This window comes from Lithobates pipiens, unplaced genomic scaffold (genome assembly GCF_037356315.1).
Source record: "Lithobates pipiens isolate NorthernLeopardFrog02 unplaced genomic scaffold, aLitPip1_a1.2 Scaffold_16, whole genome shotgun sequence".
NCBI lineage: Eukaryota > Metazoa > Chordata > Amphibia > Anura > Ranidae > Lithobates > Lithobates pipiens.
Window position 1 is genome coordinate 107,570,134 of NW_027507748.1, and position 17,243 is coordinate 107,587,376.

The 17,243-nt window shown below is 44.5% G+C and overlaps 1 protein-coding gene across 1 annotated transcript in view; it reads right to left on the reverse strand.

The window, feature by feature from the left end:
* VEGFD (vascular endothelial growth factor D) overlaps positions 1–17,243 on the reverse strand; it is a 91,251-nt gene that overhangs the window by 46,099 nt on the left and 27,909 nt on the right. The window contains 1 exon segment of the mRNA XM_077480233.1: positions 101–302. Within this exon segment, the coding sequence (XP_077336359.1) occupies positions 101–302 (202 nt within the window).

A 17,243-nucleotide genomic window follows, 5' to 3' on the forward strand; every position in this document is an offset into this window, starting at 1 on the left:
ATACCTAATGAACTGTATGTGAATTTAGTACTCCTTTAAAAATGTTTTGGCTGGAGTTCCACTTTAAGGGCAACCTTTACCTTATGTTATTGTTCATTACCTTTTAGTATTTCAATATCATAGAAAGCTGCAGCAAATCGGGTGGAGCGATGAGGACCAGATCTGGCGTCAGTGCTAATGTAGGATTTCAGCTTTGACCGACACCTCCACAGCTTCAACTCTCTGGGGTGAGTTATACGAAGAAGCTCTTCCAGGTTGGCCGCAGATCTGATTTTGTATTCTAGCTCACTCTGTGTTATTCCCTACAGGTTCAAAAGACAGAAACAGAATCAAGTTAAATGGCTGCTAGATGTAGCCATGGTTTGCAGTGTGTTTTTTGAAAAGTGCTGGCTTTGTTATCCAGATTAAGAAGCAAATAAAGTGTTTATGGCTTTATGATTGATTCTAATACTGACCACAATTTCCTGGGACACATAGTTTGCCGAATTCTCCTTTGAAAATTCTGTCCATTAAAACGGACTTGTGTCTATTTACACTCGCCTACCTCCAGGTCCGATCGGGTCTGCTAAAATAAAAAAATGGAAGGGGACTCTGTCCTCTTTCGATTAGGTGGCACAGATCGGAGGTACTTTGGTGTAAAGGGACAGCAGAGTCTATTTACTTCCAGCTGCCCATACAGCAGAGCGGGGTCTGTCCATGACCACAATGTAGAAACTCAGTAGACAAAAGATGAGTCATCTGCCACGCTCAGCAGGGAATCTGCGAGCTGATTCCCTGCTGATTGGAACAAAATCCACCCCTGTGAAAGGGGTCTTAAGCCCCGTACACACTATCAGTTTTTCTGCTGAGTTTTTCCTTCAGATTTACCAAAACCATGTAATATGAGGTCAAACCTTAGGAGTTTCAATGTGTGTGCAATCAGGCCGGCTCTTGTATTACATGGTTTTGGTAAGTCTGAAGGAAAAACTGATAGTGTGTATGGGGCTTTAGAACCACTCAATTTCTTTAATCATATACATACCTTTTTGTTTTTACTTTTTGTCTCCACATTTACATGCAAACCGAGTTGCCCAGCTAAAGTGACAGAGATTGGAAAAAAAATGCCTAAGGTATTTACAACCTATGTTAAATAAACCTATTGTTTCAACTGTTCTGGTAGTGCACTAGTTTGTCCAAACACCTGAAAATATTATTCCTGCTGTGCAGCTTGGCGAAAGGTGAAAAAAATAAAGAAACTCACTATATATATTTATATAGTATATAAATACAGTATATAAATGAACCCTAGAGCTGAAATAGGGAACAGTGTTTGACATATCATTACTTTTTTTGTTGCCTTATAAATAAAGTATATCTAAAAACTGATCAATCCTGAAGTACTTATGGACTACTTTATTTCTTGATGCCATAAAATACCAGGACAGTAGAAATACTCTCCAAATGACCCCTTTTTGGAAAGTCCAAGGTATTTAGTAAAGGGCATGGCGGGCTTTTTGAAGTTGTCATGTTTTCTCATAATTTTTTGGAAAATGAAGAACACACTTGTACACATTGGGTGGCTTGAAAGGAAGCCATTCGTTGTTTACAACTGTCAGGGGACCTGCTGTAATTCATCGAAGAGGTCACATGGTACCGGCGGCAAGGTGGACACAATCAGTAACAGATTGCGCCGCTATGTGACCGCATGATCTGCACATCGTGACAGAACATTATATGATGTCCAGTCAGGATGGCAAAGCACCCGCCTGGCCATGAATCTGCTATTGACTGGGTGGGAAGTGGTTAAAATCAATCACAAAATCAGTCAAACACATGTAATGTTGCTCATCTGTGGGAAACCTGGAAAAATGTACATATCTCAATGAAAATAATTTCACATCAGTAGTCCCCATTCACGTCCTTCCATCATATCAGAGCTCCTTCACATCAGAGTCCCTCTTTACATCAGAGCCACCCATTAGATCACAGTCTCACCATGACAGAGTCTCTTTATCCATCTCTAATTCAGGGCAAACCTGGTCTCATGCTTGCAGTACTCCAGGGAAAGCACTCCTGGGAAACCCAAATGGCACTCCAGGGTGCCACAGTACCCTCATTGAAAACCACTGCTCCTCAAGAGGTTGCTAGGGGTTTCTTGATATGTGGCTGACTGATCAGCCATCTGATGGTGCCTGCCTAGTTCCAGACCCAGTGCTACATGGCAGAGCCAGCAATATAACACCAATTATGTTTTTAACTGTCTATAAGGGGAGCATTCTTTACAATGATTGTCAGTTTAAGAAGCACTTTTCTCATTGACCCCCAATAAATACATTTTTGCAAAGGTTCCCTGGGACCTAAATGTAGCCAGATGATTGAACTACCATAATATGGAGAATGAGACACTGCTCTTTATTTACCCTTCCCCTTATGTGTTGCTCTCCTCTGGTCAGCAGGGGGAGATCCAGGTTCAGCGAATGCCCCTCATGCAGGTGGTCAGACACTATAACTAGCTTCTGTGTTCTTCACCTATCGAAGCCCTCTCTCCCATAAGGCAAGCAGGCCTACCGTTACTCGGTTGTCTCCAGGACTTATACACAATGCTATAGTGCCTGGCCACCAAATCAAATGGGTATCTGCAGTTGGCAGATAGGCAGAGTGGTTCCATGACAGTACAGATACAAGGCAGACAAGGTTCAGAATAGTCTGAGTCAATCTATAGTCAAAAGACAGGCAGAGTGCAGAGAGTAGTCGATATCCGATTTGAGGTCATACTGTAAATAGGGGGATCCAAACAGCAGAGCAGTACAGACAGAGCGTTTGCACGAATTACACACGCTATCACAAGCATGAGACTACAGGCTAGGCTGGCTTTAATCAGGTTTGATCTCCACCCAGAGACTAGCCACATTAATCACCTTGCAGGTGGACAGACAGATAAGGAGAATGTCACAGCCAAAACCAGGATGCTGGAACCAGCAGCTATGATGGAACAGGAGCACACACACTCATTACAATGACCTCATAGATCTTAATGCAGTACACTTGGAGCCCTGGGAGTTGTAGTTTGAGGCAGCAAATATTTATGGACACAGCCAGCTTTCTGAACTACAGGTCCCACAAGACCCTGTGTGAGCAGAAGAAGCCTGAGAGAGTTTTTAATGAAACACCTGGGAAAGCCTGGGTGCTATGGCAATCCAGACATCCAGACCAGTTGGCGCGAGCAGGGTAAAAGAGGCAGCACAAGAAAGCATAGAATAGAAAGTAGATCATTGGGATCAGAAACACTGTCCATCCGAACCACCTTGCAGGGCTGCCCGAGATACCAGAGCATTTGCCAGACCCTCGGTTCCTGCCGTTCAAGTTACAGATACAACAGAGCCAGACTATCATAAGTGCACCAACACTCAATTAAAGGTCCCCCATATAAGCCAGCAAAAGACTAACTTAAAGGACTGCCCCTAACATTCACCTTACAGGTTTCCCCTTATATTCCTCTATCTTTGTTGATGTTGACTCAAATTTAACTGTGCTTACTCAACTAGTTTGGACTTAGCATCACCATCACTAGTGTACATTAGATTAGAGAAAAGAAAAAAAACCCTGATGGTGTTAGACCTGTGACGAAACAATCGACGGGTAGCCACGTCCACACATCCTGCACATGTGCGATTGCAATTTAAAACCACATACAGGCTTTTTTATCTGTTAGCAATTTTATTTTTCGTTTTTAACACTGTATTTTAAATGCTATCTGTACATTGGAGACTCGGTGGAGTTCTTTTTACAGCATCTGACTTTATGCAATAAATAAAAAAATTTTTTGGTGTTAAAACATATTACACGATTTGGAGCACTTTTTATTTTGCATGAGCCTTTATGCTGGCAAATATTTGGGAAGTTTGCGGTGACTGATCACCTGAGCTGCAGAGTCTGCAGTTTTCACATCTGGTCGTCTGGAGCCGGAATTTGTGACATTATATGCACTGACTGACTTCCTTTAGGCCCCTTTCACACGGGGTGGATCAGTAATGATCCGCCCCGTGAAGATCCGCTCGCTCAGCGGGGATCGCTCCGTTGTCCCCGCTGAGCCGGCTGCGGACAGGGCGGTCTCCGCACACTGTGCAGGGACCGCCCTGTCAGCTCTCCGCTCTCCTCTATGGGGATCTGATGAGCACGGACCGTCTGTCCGTGTTCATCCAATCCGCTCTGCAGACGGATAGAAAAATAGCATTTTCCTCCGTCTGCAGAATCGGACTGTTGCGGAGGCGGACGAAATCGGGTGTCTGCGGATGCTCATCCGCAGACACCCGCTATCCCATAGGGATGAATGTATGTCCGTATTTCATCTGCAAACGGATGGATGAAATACGGACATACCATCCGCGTGTGTGAAAGGGGCCTTAAACAAGGCGCCGCTGATGATCTGGTAAGCCCCCATCTTATTAGTGGTGATTAAAGGTGACGGGTCCCACATGGTCAAGTATATTATTTTTATTCAATCAAGTCACACTATCTGTTGGATTTTTTTGATATTTCTATGGACATTTATTTTTGATTTATGGAGTCACATACAAATTTATTTTTATTAATTTTTTTATTGCACATTTACATGTTAACCCCTTCCCGCCGAGTGTACGCAGATGTGCATACTCACCTTCCGGGGGTTATACCGGGATGATGCCCGCACCTGCAGGCATCATCCCAGTATCGTTTTTCACAGCGGGCGATCGGCTATCCAGCCATAACAACTGATGCGGCTAAAAGCCGCTTGGCTGTAATGCCGGAGGAGCGGGAGGGGACTTCCCCCTCCCACCGCCTCCTGCCGCTCTTACCGGTGCTCCCGCTCAATCGGGAGCACTGATGCACAATCTGATGCCTCCGTCTGCTGGGCACGGACTGGAATGAAACCGTAAGCAGCTTCATTCCAGTCTCCTAATAGTAAACAAGGAAGTGACGTCATGACGTCACTTCCCGTTTACTCAGCTGCCAATGACGCCAGATTTAAAAATATATACAGCATTCAGAGTCGCCGAAAACGGCGATCTGAATACTTTGAAGTGTTTTAGACCCCTGATCCCTCCATAAAGAGTACCTGTCACCACCTATTACTGTCACAAGGGATGTTTACATTTCTCGTGACAGCAATAAAAGTGATCAAAATTCTTTTTTTTTAATATGGATTTTAACTTGTAAACACCAAATGCCAAAAATAGGCTTAGTCATGAAAGGGTTAATATTGATTTCGTTTGAACGCCACTTTATTTTGGTTTTGGATTGTCACCATTTTTGCACATTTCACTTGTGCGATTATTTAATCATTATTTATTGAACAAGCACTGAACTTTATTTTTTTTCTTTGCATTTCTGTGTCCAGTATCTGGGTTATGGTGCTCAGCTGCTGTTAGTTGTCTAAGTTTAACTGAGCGTGGATATTTATCTACTTACATTACTAGTGTACATTAACAGTATAGCTCAGTTATTGTTAGAAAAAATCTCACTGCTGCCCACTGTTGCATTTTTGTATGGCATTAATATTGTGTATGCTGGTCTGGGCGATGTATGCCCCTTTTTATCTAGCCCTCATGGTTAGCCTTTCTTTATGCTGAACTGTGTTATAATAAGTGTTAACTTACTTGTACTTGCTTGGTTATCAACTCTGTCAAGTAATAATACATTAAGATTACCTTTATTAACTGGTTTGGTTTCTGCTTTTGCTATAGCACTATTGGTGGGTAATGAGAATTATTTACTTGGTGTGTCAGAGGGGCTAAGGCCCTTGGGAAGTTCGAGGCACAGAACAGAGGACCCATCTATTCGGCGACTCCTATGAGGGTAGCGCTACATAAAAATAATTTTTAGGCCTCTGTCTCTGCACAACATTAACACATCTGATTAATCTCTACAGATTAATGAACCTAGTCATCAAACAACAGACTTCAATTTATAATATATAGAATTCCATCTTCTCATAACCTAATTATACAGTGCTAATGGTTTTTAGTACAGCATGGATTACTAGATGTACTGCACGTAATCCTATACAAATCACAACACTACAATAAAATGAAAATTGCAATAGTATTTCTTTTACAGTTTCTCCTGAAATTTATAAACCCCATGTTATTTGTACAGTTCCAGGAACACTCTCCAATATAAACGTGGCACGTGATCTATTTTACAATTCTAGCAAGCTTGTTTTTTTCAGTGCGAACAGGTGATGTCACCCATTTACAGATATAACTGTACAGTGCAGCGGAGAGTAACACTCCATATGTACATTTCACTTATGTCATTTTTGCACAGAGATCCAAAATGATAATGTAACATATTTCAACGCATATTGGTCCTGACTACAAATCCATACCTAACTTCTGAAAAATGTAATTCGTTTTTTGCATTCAAAACTTTACAGCTGGCATTTCCTTTGCCAAGGGTGACTCATCTACTCTCTTAAATGTTTTTCGCCTACTATAGGGCTGCCTGTGGGCTCAGCATTGCTGGGTTCTGGTATTAACTCTGAACTTTAGGAAAACTACTTTCAGAGATGAAATTCATACATGGGAGCAATTCTATCTGATGAAGGGTTTATTTTTACATCCATCCTTTTCTGAAGTTTAAACAGTATAGTACAGCACAGCCCCCATGGCAGGGCAGGAGACCTATTTTTTTTTCTGCTGCAGTAAAGTAACCCATACCAGTCTGGCCCCTCCCTCATCTCTCTGTCACTGTGCTTGTGTCTTCTGTTGGCATGATTCTTGTTAGTATATGTAGCGCTGGTACTCCTAATGAGTACACGCTATGTTTGTAAATTTAGTTTTTGCCCAAAACTGTAGTTGTGTTTTGGGGTTAATTGTGCTAAATTGTGCTTGGCATCAGTTTGGCTGGGCTGTATTACGGTTGTGCCTGATTATAGGTGGGGTTCGCACCTGTGAGAGGCCTTAGAACGCAGTCTGGTTGGACGCATTAGGTACCAATCTCTCTCTCTGAGCCAGTCAGTGGGAGTTTATCTCGCTATGTATTCCAGGAGTGGGTACTTAAGGTGCTGAAGTCACGTGGTTCTGGGTTCCGGTCCAGAGGTTGTTGTTGACTCCGTGGTCCTGGTCCTCCTGACCAGCCCCCAGGGGCCCTCATGGCCTGGGGTGTGGATCCATCTGGATCCAACTGGTTAGTCCGAGGTGCATTAGCTAGAAGGAGGATTCTAAGGTGTTCTGGTACCGTCTTGGGTTTGGAGAGGCCCAGCGGCTCTACATGCGACCAGGGGGGGACTCTTCAGTAAGGGAGCCACGCACAGGACTGGCTGCTCGGTAAGAGGCTGGAAGCTGAGCGGTCATGGACATTGATTGAATCCACATTTCTTATGGTATCGCCAGACTGGCTGAAAGATTCTGGTACAGTAAGAAAAGTTCCTACTTCTATCCTTCTGGTTACAACAAGTTCTTCAACCAAGTCTGTAAGAGACACTATGCAAAGCTAGAATTACCTGTTGGCTGCTAAATCCAAGCTCAAGGATTTTTCCAACAGTTAAAGAGTCCAGTTGCGAGTGGCTATTCCCTGGATTATGTACAGAGAGAGACTTTTATTTAAGTCAGCAGTTCCGAGCACCTGAGCTAAACTTTATCCTGATACCCTCTATTCCCAACTTAGAGACTGAGTTTGTTCAACTGTTTTATGCAAAATAAAAATCCTGACAAGGAACTCAAGTGGCGGGCTCTACAATTACTGGGTTATCAACCCTAGGAACCCCTAGACAAGGACAATGAGTACGAGCTGGTGGAGGTAATCAGTAAGCCCAGAAGAATTCAGCCGCTCCTTCGGGAGTAAGTGCTACATATGAGCAGTGCAGTCTAGTGCTGCTGTCTGAGCTGTACTATACTGTACAGGGGACTGCAAGTGGCCAATACCAAGTCAAATTCAGGCATTAGATTACGTTTAAGCATTTACTTATAATGATGTAGTATTGAATACAGAGCAGCATTCATTTGAGTATTTTATATCTTCCTGGAGCCTGGAGGTCAGCTTTAAACTAATTCTTCTATTTGTCTCTCGTGTGTTACGTTTTGTAATGCAATCGAGGTATACATATTCTCACTAGAAGTGATACACAGGGCCAGGTCAAGGGGTGGGCAGGAGGGGAAGCTTCCCTGGGCACAGTAGAGCAATGGGACAAAGAATGGACACCGGGCAGTAAATCCATTCTACGGCATGCTTTAACAGAGTGGAGCAGTTTTGCATCCTTGCCCTGGACACTAATCAAATCTGTCCTGGTACTGGTGATACAGGATAGGACTCCATGTAAAGTGCTGTCTACTACAGGCCTAATTTTGTCTTGCATAACCACTGTTGATATCTATGTAAATTCACCAATAGAAGTAGACTTTGACCTTTAATTTGCCATTAAAGCGATTCTAAACATTCTTTAAAAAAAACAAACAAACAAAAAAACATGTTGTACTTACTGTACCTGCTCTGTACAATGGTTTTGCACAGAGCAACCCTGAACCTCCTTTTCTGGGGTTCTCCCACCAGTGCTCCTGGCTCCTCCTCTTTGACGAGAGCCCCAATAGGAGGGCGCTTCCTATGGGGGCACTCATTCAGGCTGAACCGGAGCCACACTGCCTGTATCCATAAACACACACATCGGCTTGGCCCTGGCCCCCAGCTCCTGCCTCACAGGATTTGATTTACAGCATCAGGAGCCAATGGCTACCGCTGCTGCCTCTCTTTTCTGTGAAGAGGGAGAGATCCACTGCTCTCAAGTACAGTGCCAGATCGAGATCAAGCTCAGGTATTTAGCGGGGGCTGGGGTGGATCCTAGTCATACAAGATTTTTTAAATTAATGCAGAGAATGTATTTAAAACTTAAGCCTATTTTAGACACTCATTTTCGACACAAATGTGTCCCTTGAGCCATTTTGAGTTGGACACCACTGCTATAAAAAGACTGTTGGAGACTGTTGCTGTTGACACATGCTGCTGGAGAAGTTCAGAGATACAGACATGTTTCAGATGTGGTCAGAGAATGCAGACAAGTTACAGAAGATAATTGGAGACCTTGAGCACACTATAGGAGACTGCTAGAGAACAAACCATCCCAGTCCCCTTTCCCCATGTGTCAAAGAGCTGTAACCACCACTGTGAACATATGATGACTTTGTCTTCCCCATAAGAACATCCACTAGAGGCCAAAACAGTCGTGGTCTCTTGATAAATTTCCACAGGCGGACATGCATTTTTTATCATAGATAGATGGCTGACAGAATACCTAGGTGGTGCTTGGGATTGACCACCAGTGTAATAGAACAGGACTAGCCAAATTTTTCAGTAGAAGGAGTATATAATTTATTTTACAAATATTCACATGCCAAAAAAAAAAAAATCTGTATAATGATGCAAATAAATGAAGGAATACGTTTGCTTGGATCTTTTTGGAATCAGCATGTTATGATTCAGAACTTAAGAGAGAGGACTTCAGTAAAACAAAGCAAAGTCCCCCCTTATATCAGCGTCTCCATCAGAACCCTCCTTGCATCAGAGTCTGCCTTAGGAGTCCCCCCTCACATCTGGGTCCTCATGAGAGTCCCCCCTTACATGGGTTTCCATTAGAGTCCCCCCATACATCAGGGTCTCCATCATGACCCCCCTTATATCTGGGTCCCCATCAGAATCCCCCTTACATTAGGGTCCAAATCAGAATCCCCCTTTACATCAGGATCCCCAACATAATCCCCACTTACATCATGGTCCCCATCATAATTCCCCCTTTACATCAGCGTCTCTATTAGAGCCCCTTTACATCAGGGTCTACATCAGTGTCCCCCCCCCACCATACATTTAGAACCCAATCACAGTCCCTCTTACAGCAAGGTCCCCTTAGCCTAACTGATAAAAAAAATTTAGTGAACATGTGGCCTGCGGGCCATAGTTTGTAGACTTCTGTAATAGAAGATGCATTATATCAGCACTGAGAGCACACCTGCCCAACAATCTCAAGTGCTTAAGGAAAAACGGACAAGCTGTTTATAAGACATATTATTCAGGCCACAGGTGCATGGAATCAAACTCTTGATTAGTCAGTATATTTTTGATCAGAAAAGCTTTCCTTACAGAATAAAAATTCACCACGGGCATTATTGTTGCTTGATTTGCTCTCTTCGTAAAAAAATACAATTTTAGAAGAAAATGAGAGATGGCAGAAAGAATGCAGTCTGAGCACGCATTGACACTAATCTAGACAAGATGGCCTAATATCAAAAACATGCCGCTTTTTGGCATTGTTATATATTTCTTTGCTGCAAGTTTAATTTAAACTACTATATATGTCCCAGAGTGACTTTTGCTCACTTGACAAATATGTGCTGAGTAGAGTATTTGAGAACATAAGAATGAAATATTGAAAGTAAATACATACTTCATGCATTCCACACAAAGGCAGGGTTAAACATGGACAAGCCAGTTAAACCTGAACTCAAGCGATGATATATTTTACATACATAGTTTTGGTTTAAATGGAATGTCATTTATAATACAATTAAAAAGTGGCTTTTGTTTTACATTGAAACTTCAGCGATAATACAGTATATTTTGCATACTTATACTGGGTCAGCTTGGCTTGATACCTGATTGACCACTGTGGACACCTAAGCTACTACAGTGAGAGTCATGGTCTTCTGCAATGTTAACAGCCCTCCTTTCCACCTTGTACATCCAGAACATTCTCTGAATGGTGGATGTGTGGAATGAGTGGCCCGCTGTGGTTACTGTGCATAAGGGCAGCCACCTGGCACAGCACCTGGAAGATGGCGGCTATCTGATATGCAACAGAAGTCAATCAGGTATCATATTAGTATACTTACTTTGGACCAAGTTGAACTCTGTAGTTCAGGTTTAAAATGAAACTCTAGAAGAAAATGAAATAAAATGAACTCTACAGATGTATGTTCGAAAAAGAGCACTTTACAATTTATTATTTATAGTTATTTTTAAATTACATATTCATTAAAACCATAACCTAGGCATAGTTTCTCAAAACTGAAAAAAAACAAAAAACATTAAAAACAGCAAGATACAAATGTTTTATCCATCAAAAGACATACTAATAAAACAGCTTTTGCTGCAATATTCAACTTTAAAAGAGCAGTTTAGGATTTTTTTAAGAACTATACTTAGCTAGGTGCATCTGTCCCCAGCTGGCTCCAAGACGGAGAACTGAGCAATCAAAGACCTCTGATCACTCGGTCCTCCCTGCTCCGTGAGCAAAGAGCCACTGACAGTCAGTGCCGTAGCTAGCACATCTGGCACTCTAGGCTGGCCATTTTGTTGCACCCCCAAAAAAATGTTATGTGGCGATATAGTGGCGGTGCGCCAAAAGTGTGGGTGTGGTCAGATTGCATCAATAGTGGGAGGGGCGTAAATGGCCATATGCTTTAATGATTGAGCCACAAACGAGTATATAACAGTAGTACAAGCTTCAGTTGACAAATAAAAATTGTGAACTGAAGTATTAAAATATTTTATTTTAATAAAATAAAACTGTTCTATTGCATATCCTTTACTACAAACTGCTAACATTAATGTGATATTAAAGTCTTGTTTTTTTGTTTTTTTTAAAGTAACAAACATGTTATACTTACCTGCTCTGTGTAATGGTTTTGCACAGAGCAGCCTGGATCCTCCTATTCTCGGGTCCCTCGCTGGCGCCCCTGGCCCCTCCCCTCCTTCCGTGTGCCCCCACAGCAAGCAGTTTGCTATGGGGCATCCAGGCAAGCACACTCCCAACCACTCCATCTCCTGATTGGCTCACTGGTTTTGGTTGACACCCGCTGCTACCAAAAGCCAATCAGGAGTGCGAGTCTCCGGAGAGCCAAAGCTCTCGTAGACATTGCTGGATCGAGAAAGGGCTCAGGTAAGTATTAGGTGGGGCTGGGGGGGGGACTGTTGCACACTGCTTCATGAAGGTAAAAAGGTAAAAAAACTTGTGCTTTTACAACTACTTTAACAAAGCTTGTGCTGTACTTAGAATGCAGTAGCTTCACCTACAGAAGTGGGAGCACATATCCGAATGCAGACACTGTACGTTTGGATATATGCATCCCTTACTGTCTGCGTGTCAAATCTTGACATTCGACTATGCCCATGCAGCTGCTGCCTGCAAATAGGAGATGTTGGGTATGAGAATATTTTTTTAATCATACTTACATAGGTGAATTATGCATTTGTCCCCCCCCCCCCCCCGCCAGCTCTAAGGCTGAGAACCGAGTAATCAAAAACAGCCGATCACTCCGTTCTCACTGCTCCCAGAGAGCTGGTTACTGTCAGTCTCTGGCTCTCTGCTCTGCCCCCCCCCCCCCCCCCCCCGTGCACTCACTGAAGCACTGGGCTGTGGAGGGGCGGGAGCGACCAGCTCAGGCTGAGCTTGGTGCCAGTCCAGGCATGTGAAGAGAACCCAACCATAAGGTTGCAATCTTTCCCCAGTCTGGATCGGCTCTATGACGTCAGCCGATAGCCCGCTGTCTGCTGAAAACAGGTCACAGGACTGCAAAACAATCTGCACTGCTGTGATCCACAGGAGAAATAAAGCCAAACAAGCAATTAATCTATCACCCAACCTGTCTCTCTGCTCCTATTTGGCATTACTTGCGACAATTGATAAATGTCCCTATTTATGTTGTGAACTTGTCAACCCCACTTTTCAAGTCCTGGACCTCCGGTGTACTCCCCTCCTAGTCCCACGGTCTCCTCTGCATCATCCAGTCCAGGGCCTCCACTGCCTTTCTATAGCATTGGCGGGCAGGAGAAGAAGAGTGATTCAGCGCTTGTGCGCCTGTACAGTCCCTCTCCTATTTGGTTCTCCGGTGTTTGGCAAACTATGCAGCTGATGGCAGTGACACACTTAGAGCAGCGCTTCCCAGTGCGGGTGGGGGCGACGGAACCCCTGGCGGTGCCCTCTAGATATGTCAGCCGGGGCGCGTGCCCCCCCTAGTTTCGACCCTACTGTCAGTCATCGGCTCTCTGCTCAGCCTCCCCCATGTTCACTAAAGCGCTGGGCTGTGGAGGAGATGGGAGTGGCTGGCTCAGTCTCTCAGTGGCTTGCTGAGAGGTTGAGCCAGGTTCCGGGCCATACATCTGGGCAGACCCCGACTATATGGTTGTGATTTTTCCCCAGCTTGGACTGGATCTGTGACATCAGCCGACAGCAGGCTTTAGCCCACTGTCTGCTGAAAATGGGTCACTGGAGTGAAGGACAAACTGCACCCCTGTGATCCACAGGCGAAGTACAGCCAAATGAGCTTTGGCTGTACTTCTCCTTTAGTCCAGAGATTTCTCCTGTAGTATTTTTTTCTGCCACTAGGTGTCCTCAGTTTAGTGGCAAGCTTCATTCTACCCAACCTATTCAACTACAAGAGACTGATACAAAGCACTTCAGATACTTACACAACTTGCATTTAAAAATACATTTAATGGTGTATTATTGATTACATAGCTGCATTAGTGTGTTTTTTCATATTTGCCTAAAAGGTCACATTTATTTCATCTTTTCAGCAGCCATGGCCAGTACTCGTGTTTTTTTTTTTTTGGGGGGGGGGGGGGATTTCTAAAATGATCATTCCTTGCTTTTGAAATTGGCTTGCTTTTTTTCTTTTTTTTTAGTAGTCTGCACAGTGACTCATACCCCAAATGATATCACTCCCTAAGGCTGGGTTCACACTAGTGCAAATTGGATGCAGATTTTTCACATCATTGGCTGGGGATAAGCTGTGAGCCATTTCCTGAATGGAGAGTAGCATGGGGTGAGAACAGCCCAGGATGGGGAAGTGTCTGTGCTGTGAACTGGTAATATGGAATGGTAACCGAGCTCAGTGAGTTAAAAGGAGAGTGCCGTCCTGTAGCCACGATGGGACAGATGTCACTGGTGAAGTCCCTATCTGGGATTCTCTGTACCCTCCCCCCCCCACTTGGGGATGACCACTTACCACACTTCCCTGACATCAGGGGAAAGGACACGCACCTCCGGGAGGTGACCTTCCCCCAACACCTGCCAACATGACAGAGAAACCTTCAGAAATTGCTAAAACAAATCCCTTATCACCTCCTGATGGGGCTGCAGGCTCCAGATTTCATGTCACATGGCTTTGCCCCCCAGATCTAAGTCCCCCCCCCCCCAAGTCCCCTGACCACCCCATCTGCCCTAGATGCTATGCCTGCTGCTGAGCTTCTTTTCCAGTACAGCACTCTATACTGCTCCTCCTGCGGGGCTGAAATCACCTTCCTTTACAACACAGCCAGTCCACCTTGATCTGCACAGGGTGTATCCGATCGTCTGTAGCAATTCCGAAGCGCAAAATTCCTACTCATGCTTGGAAACAATTTAACGCATGTTCGGAAGCATTGAACTTGATTTTTCTTGGCTCGTCATAGTGTTGTACGTCACTGCGTTCTTGACGGTCGGAATTTGGTGTGACCGTGTGTAGGCAAGACAGCTTGAGTGGAATTCCATAGGGAAAACCATCAGAGCTTTTTCCGACCATAATTCCGATCGTGTGTTCACGGCATAAAGCTTGCCTAAAACCAAACGCAATAAGTTCTCTTTGAACCTTACCAAGCCGCTATGCACACGGAAAGAAACTCTGCCGGCTTGCACTGTTTATTTTTTACCATCCCTGTCCCATTGCAGAGATTTCCCTTCACTTCCTGCCCCATAGCCAAACAGGAAGTGAGAGGAAATCTATGCAAATTAGTGGATTCCATTCCCCCCTAGGCCCTCAGAACTAGTGTCCCCACTCGAATATTTCAGGATGGGTCTTAAACAGCATTGGGTGTGGCTTTGACAGGAAGAGGTGGGTCGTATTTAAATTAGGGGGTGCACGAGTTTAGTCAGGCCTAGGGCAGCTCAAAACCTAAATACACCACTGCCGCTATGTTACAAAGAAATCAAAACATATGTGCACCAATTTTAGTAAATCCCCCCCCCCCCCCCATGTGTCCTTAGAACTGCCCTTTAATTTTTTCCTTGAGCAATATAAAAGCAGATGTGCACATAAAAACGCAATCCAAGAAGTGCTGAGGTGACAGAAAATCTAATACTGATTCATTTTAGCTTATTTCCTGACAATGAGGTCAGGTATTTCTTAATTGTATTATTCACCAACTGGCAGGATACTGCCATCAACGACATAAAATGCTACCGGAAAATGACATAAATAAAAACATTTAGGTTATCCATATAAATAGTGACCCTTGCATCCTCGCATACTCATCACAGTACAAAACCGCCCACTCTCAGATCCCTTTTACACTGGCGTTTTTCAGACGCTTTAGCGAAATCAATGGGCGGCGCTGCTGAACCTCTGGCAGAGCACCCCTGCAGCGGCATTTTGCGGGTGGTTTAAACCCTTTTTTCGCCCACTAGCAGGGGTTAAAACCACCCTGCTAGTGGCCGAATAGCGCCGCTAAAACGACGGTAAAGTGACACTAAAAATATTGGAGCTTTACCACTGACGCCTGGGCGCTTTCAGTGTGAAAGGGCTCTCAGTCTGATTTCTGGTGTTTAGGGGCAGCTAAAATGAAGGTGTTTTAAGTATCTAAAAGGGCAATGCTTAGTAATAATGTTTCATGATGTTGAGAAGATCCATAATGTTACTTTTTGTTTTGCTTGAAGTTATGTTTCCAACTTCATAAAGCAGGGGTAGGCAACCTTTTGAGCACAGTGTGCCGAAGAATGTTTTCAAAGAAATCACGAAAAGGATTTTTTATAAATGAATTGCTGTAGACTACTTTAGTAGTGAGAAATTAACATCCTGCACTCTCCCGCCTCAGATCAGCCCCAATTCATGCACCTCCACACCCCAGATCACTGTACCCCCTGCACATCTGCCGAACAACTGTAACCCCCCCCCCCGCACATCTGCCCTACCACTGTAACCTTCTGCACATCTGCCCCACCACAGTACTACCCTGCACATCTTCCCCACCTCTGTACCCCCTGCTCATCTGCCCCACCAATGTACCCCCTTTCTCATCTGCCCCACCACTGTAACCCTCTACACATCTGCCCCACCAATGTACCCCCCTGCTCATCTGTCCCACTACTGTACTACTCTGTACATCTACTCAACCGCTGTACCCCCATGCTCTTCTGTCTCACTACTGAGTTACCTTCTCATTTGGCCTAACACTGAACCCATCTGCTCATCTGCCCCACCACTGTAACCGCTTTCTCATCTGTCCCACCAATGTACCTCCTGCACATCTGTCTCACCTCTGTACCCCCTGCTCTTCTGCCCCACCTCTGTTCCCCCTGATTTCCTGCCCCACCACTGTAACCCCCTGCTAATCTATCCCACCAATACACCTCCTTTCACATCTGCCCCACTACTCTACCCCCCTGCTTTTCTGTCCAACCACTGAACCCCCTTCTCATCTGCCCCAACACTGAACTCCCTGCTCATCTGTACCACCACTGTAACCCCCTTCTCACCTGGCCCATCACTGTACCCCCCTGCTCTTCTGTCCCACTGCTGAACCCCCTTCTCATCTCTTTCACCACTGTACCTCCCTGCACATTTGCACCAACGCTGTACCATCCTGCTCTTCTGTCCTACCTCTGAACCCCTCCTGCTCATTTTCCCCACCGGGGTACCTGCTCATCTGCTCTGCTGCTGTACCCTCTTCTCAGATGAGGGTATGAGACACATCTACCTGTCCTGGCACACTCAGGTCAGGGGCATTTTATGAAAGCAGTGGGCCTGTGTGCAGGATCATAATTTGGGCCCCGGCAGCTGAGAAAAAGTGTGGCGCTCTGTACCGCAGCAAAAGTTTTGTGTGATTTTCATTGCGCTGAATACCGGCTGTGGCTTAAAAGGGTAACAGACTGCAGGTGTTCAGTAGTAAGTAATGCAAAGGTTCAGGAATAAAATTCAACAAAGTTCCCAGAAGCTCAACAGTAATTCCACAAACTGTCACCTGATTGTGGTTTTTCTCAATCACAGTGAAATCCCTTCTTTCTGAGATTGGTTTGTGGCAACCAAGCAAGTCATCTTCCTCCAGATGGTAGAAGGGGCTAGCAGGACTGTGGTTGGCTTTAGCAGTGGCCAATGACAGTTCTCCTCCCCCTGGAAACAGGCACCCATGCCAGGGGTTACCTACCCCTGTCATAGAGCATATTAAAAGGAGGATTCCACTATGTTGTTCTCAAACAATGCAAAAGTGCTCAAACTACTACTTTTTTTTTTTTTCCAATATAATTTTATTAGAGAATTTCAGTA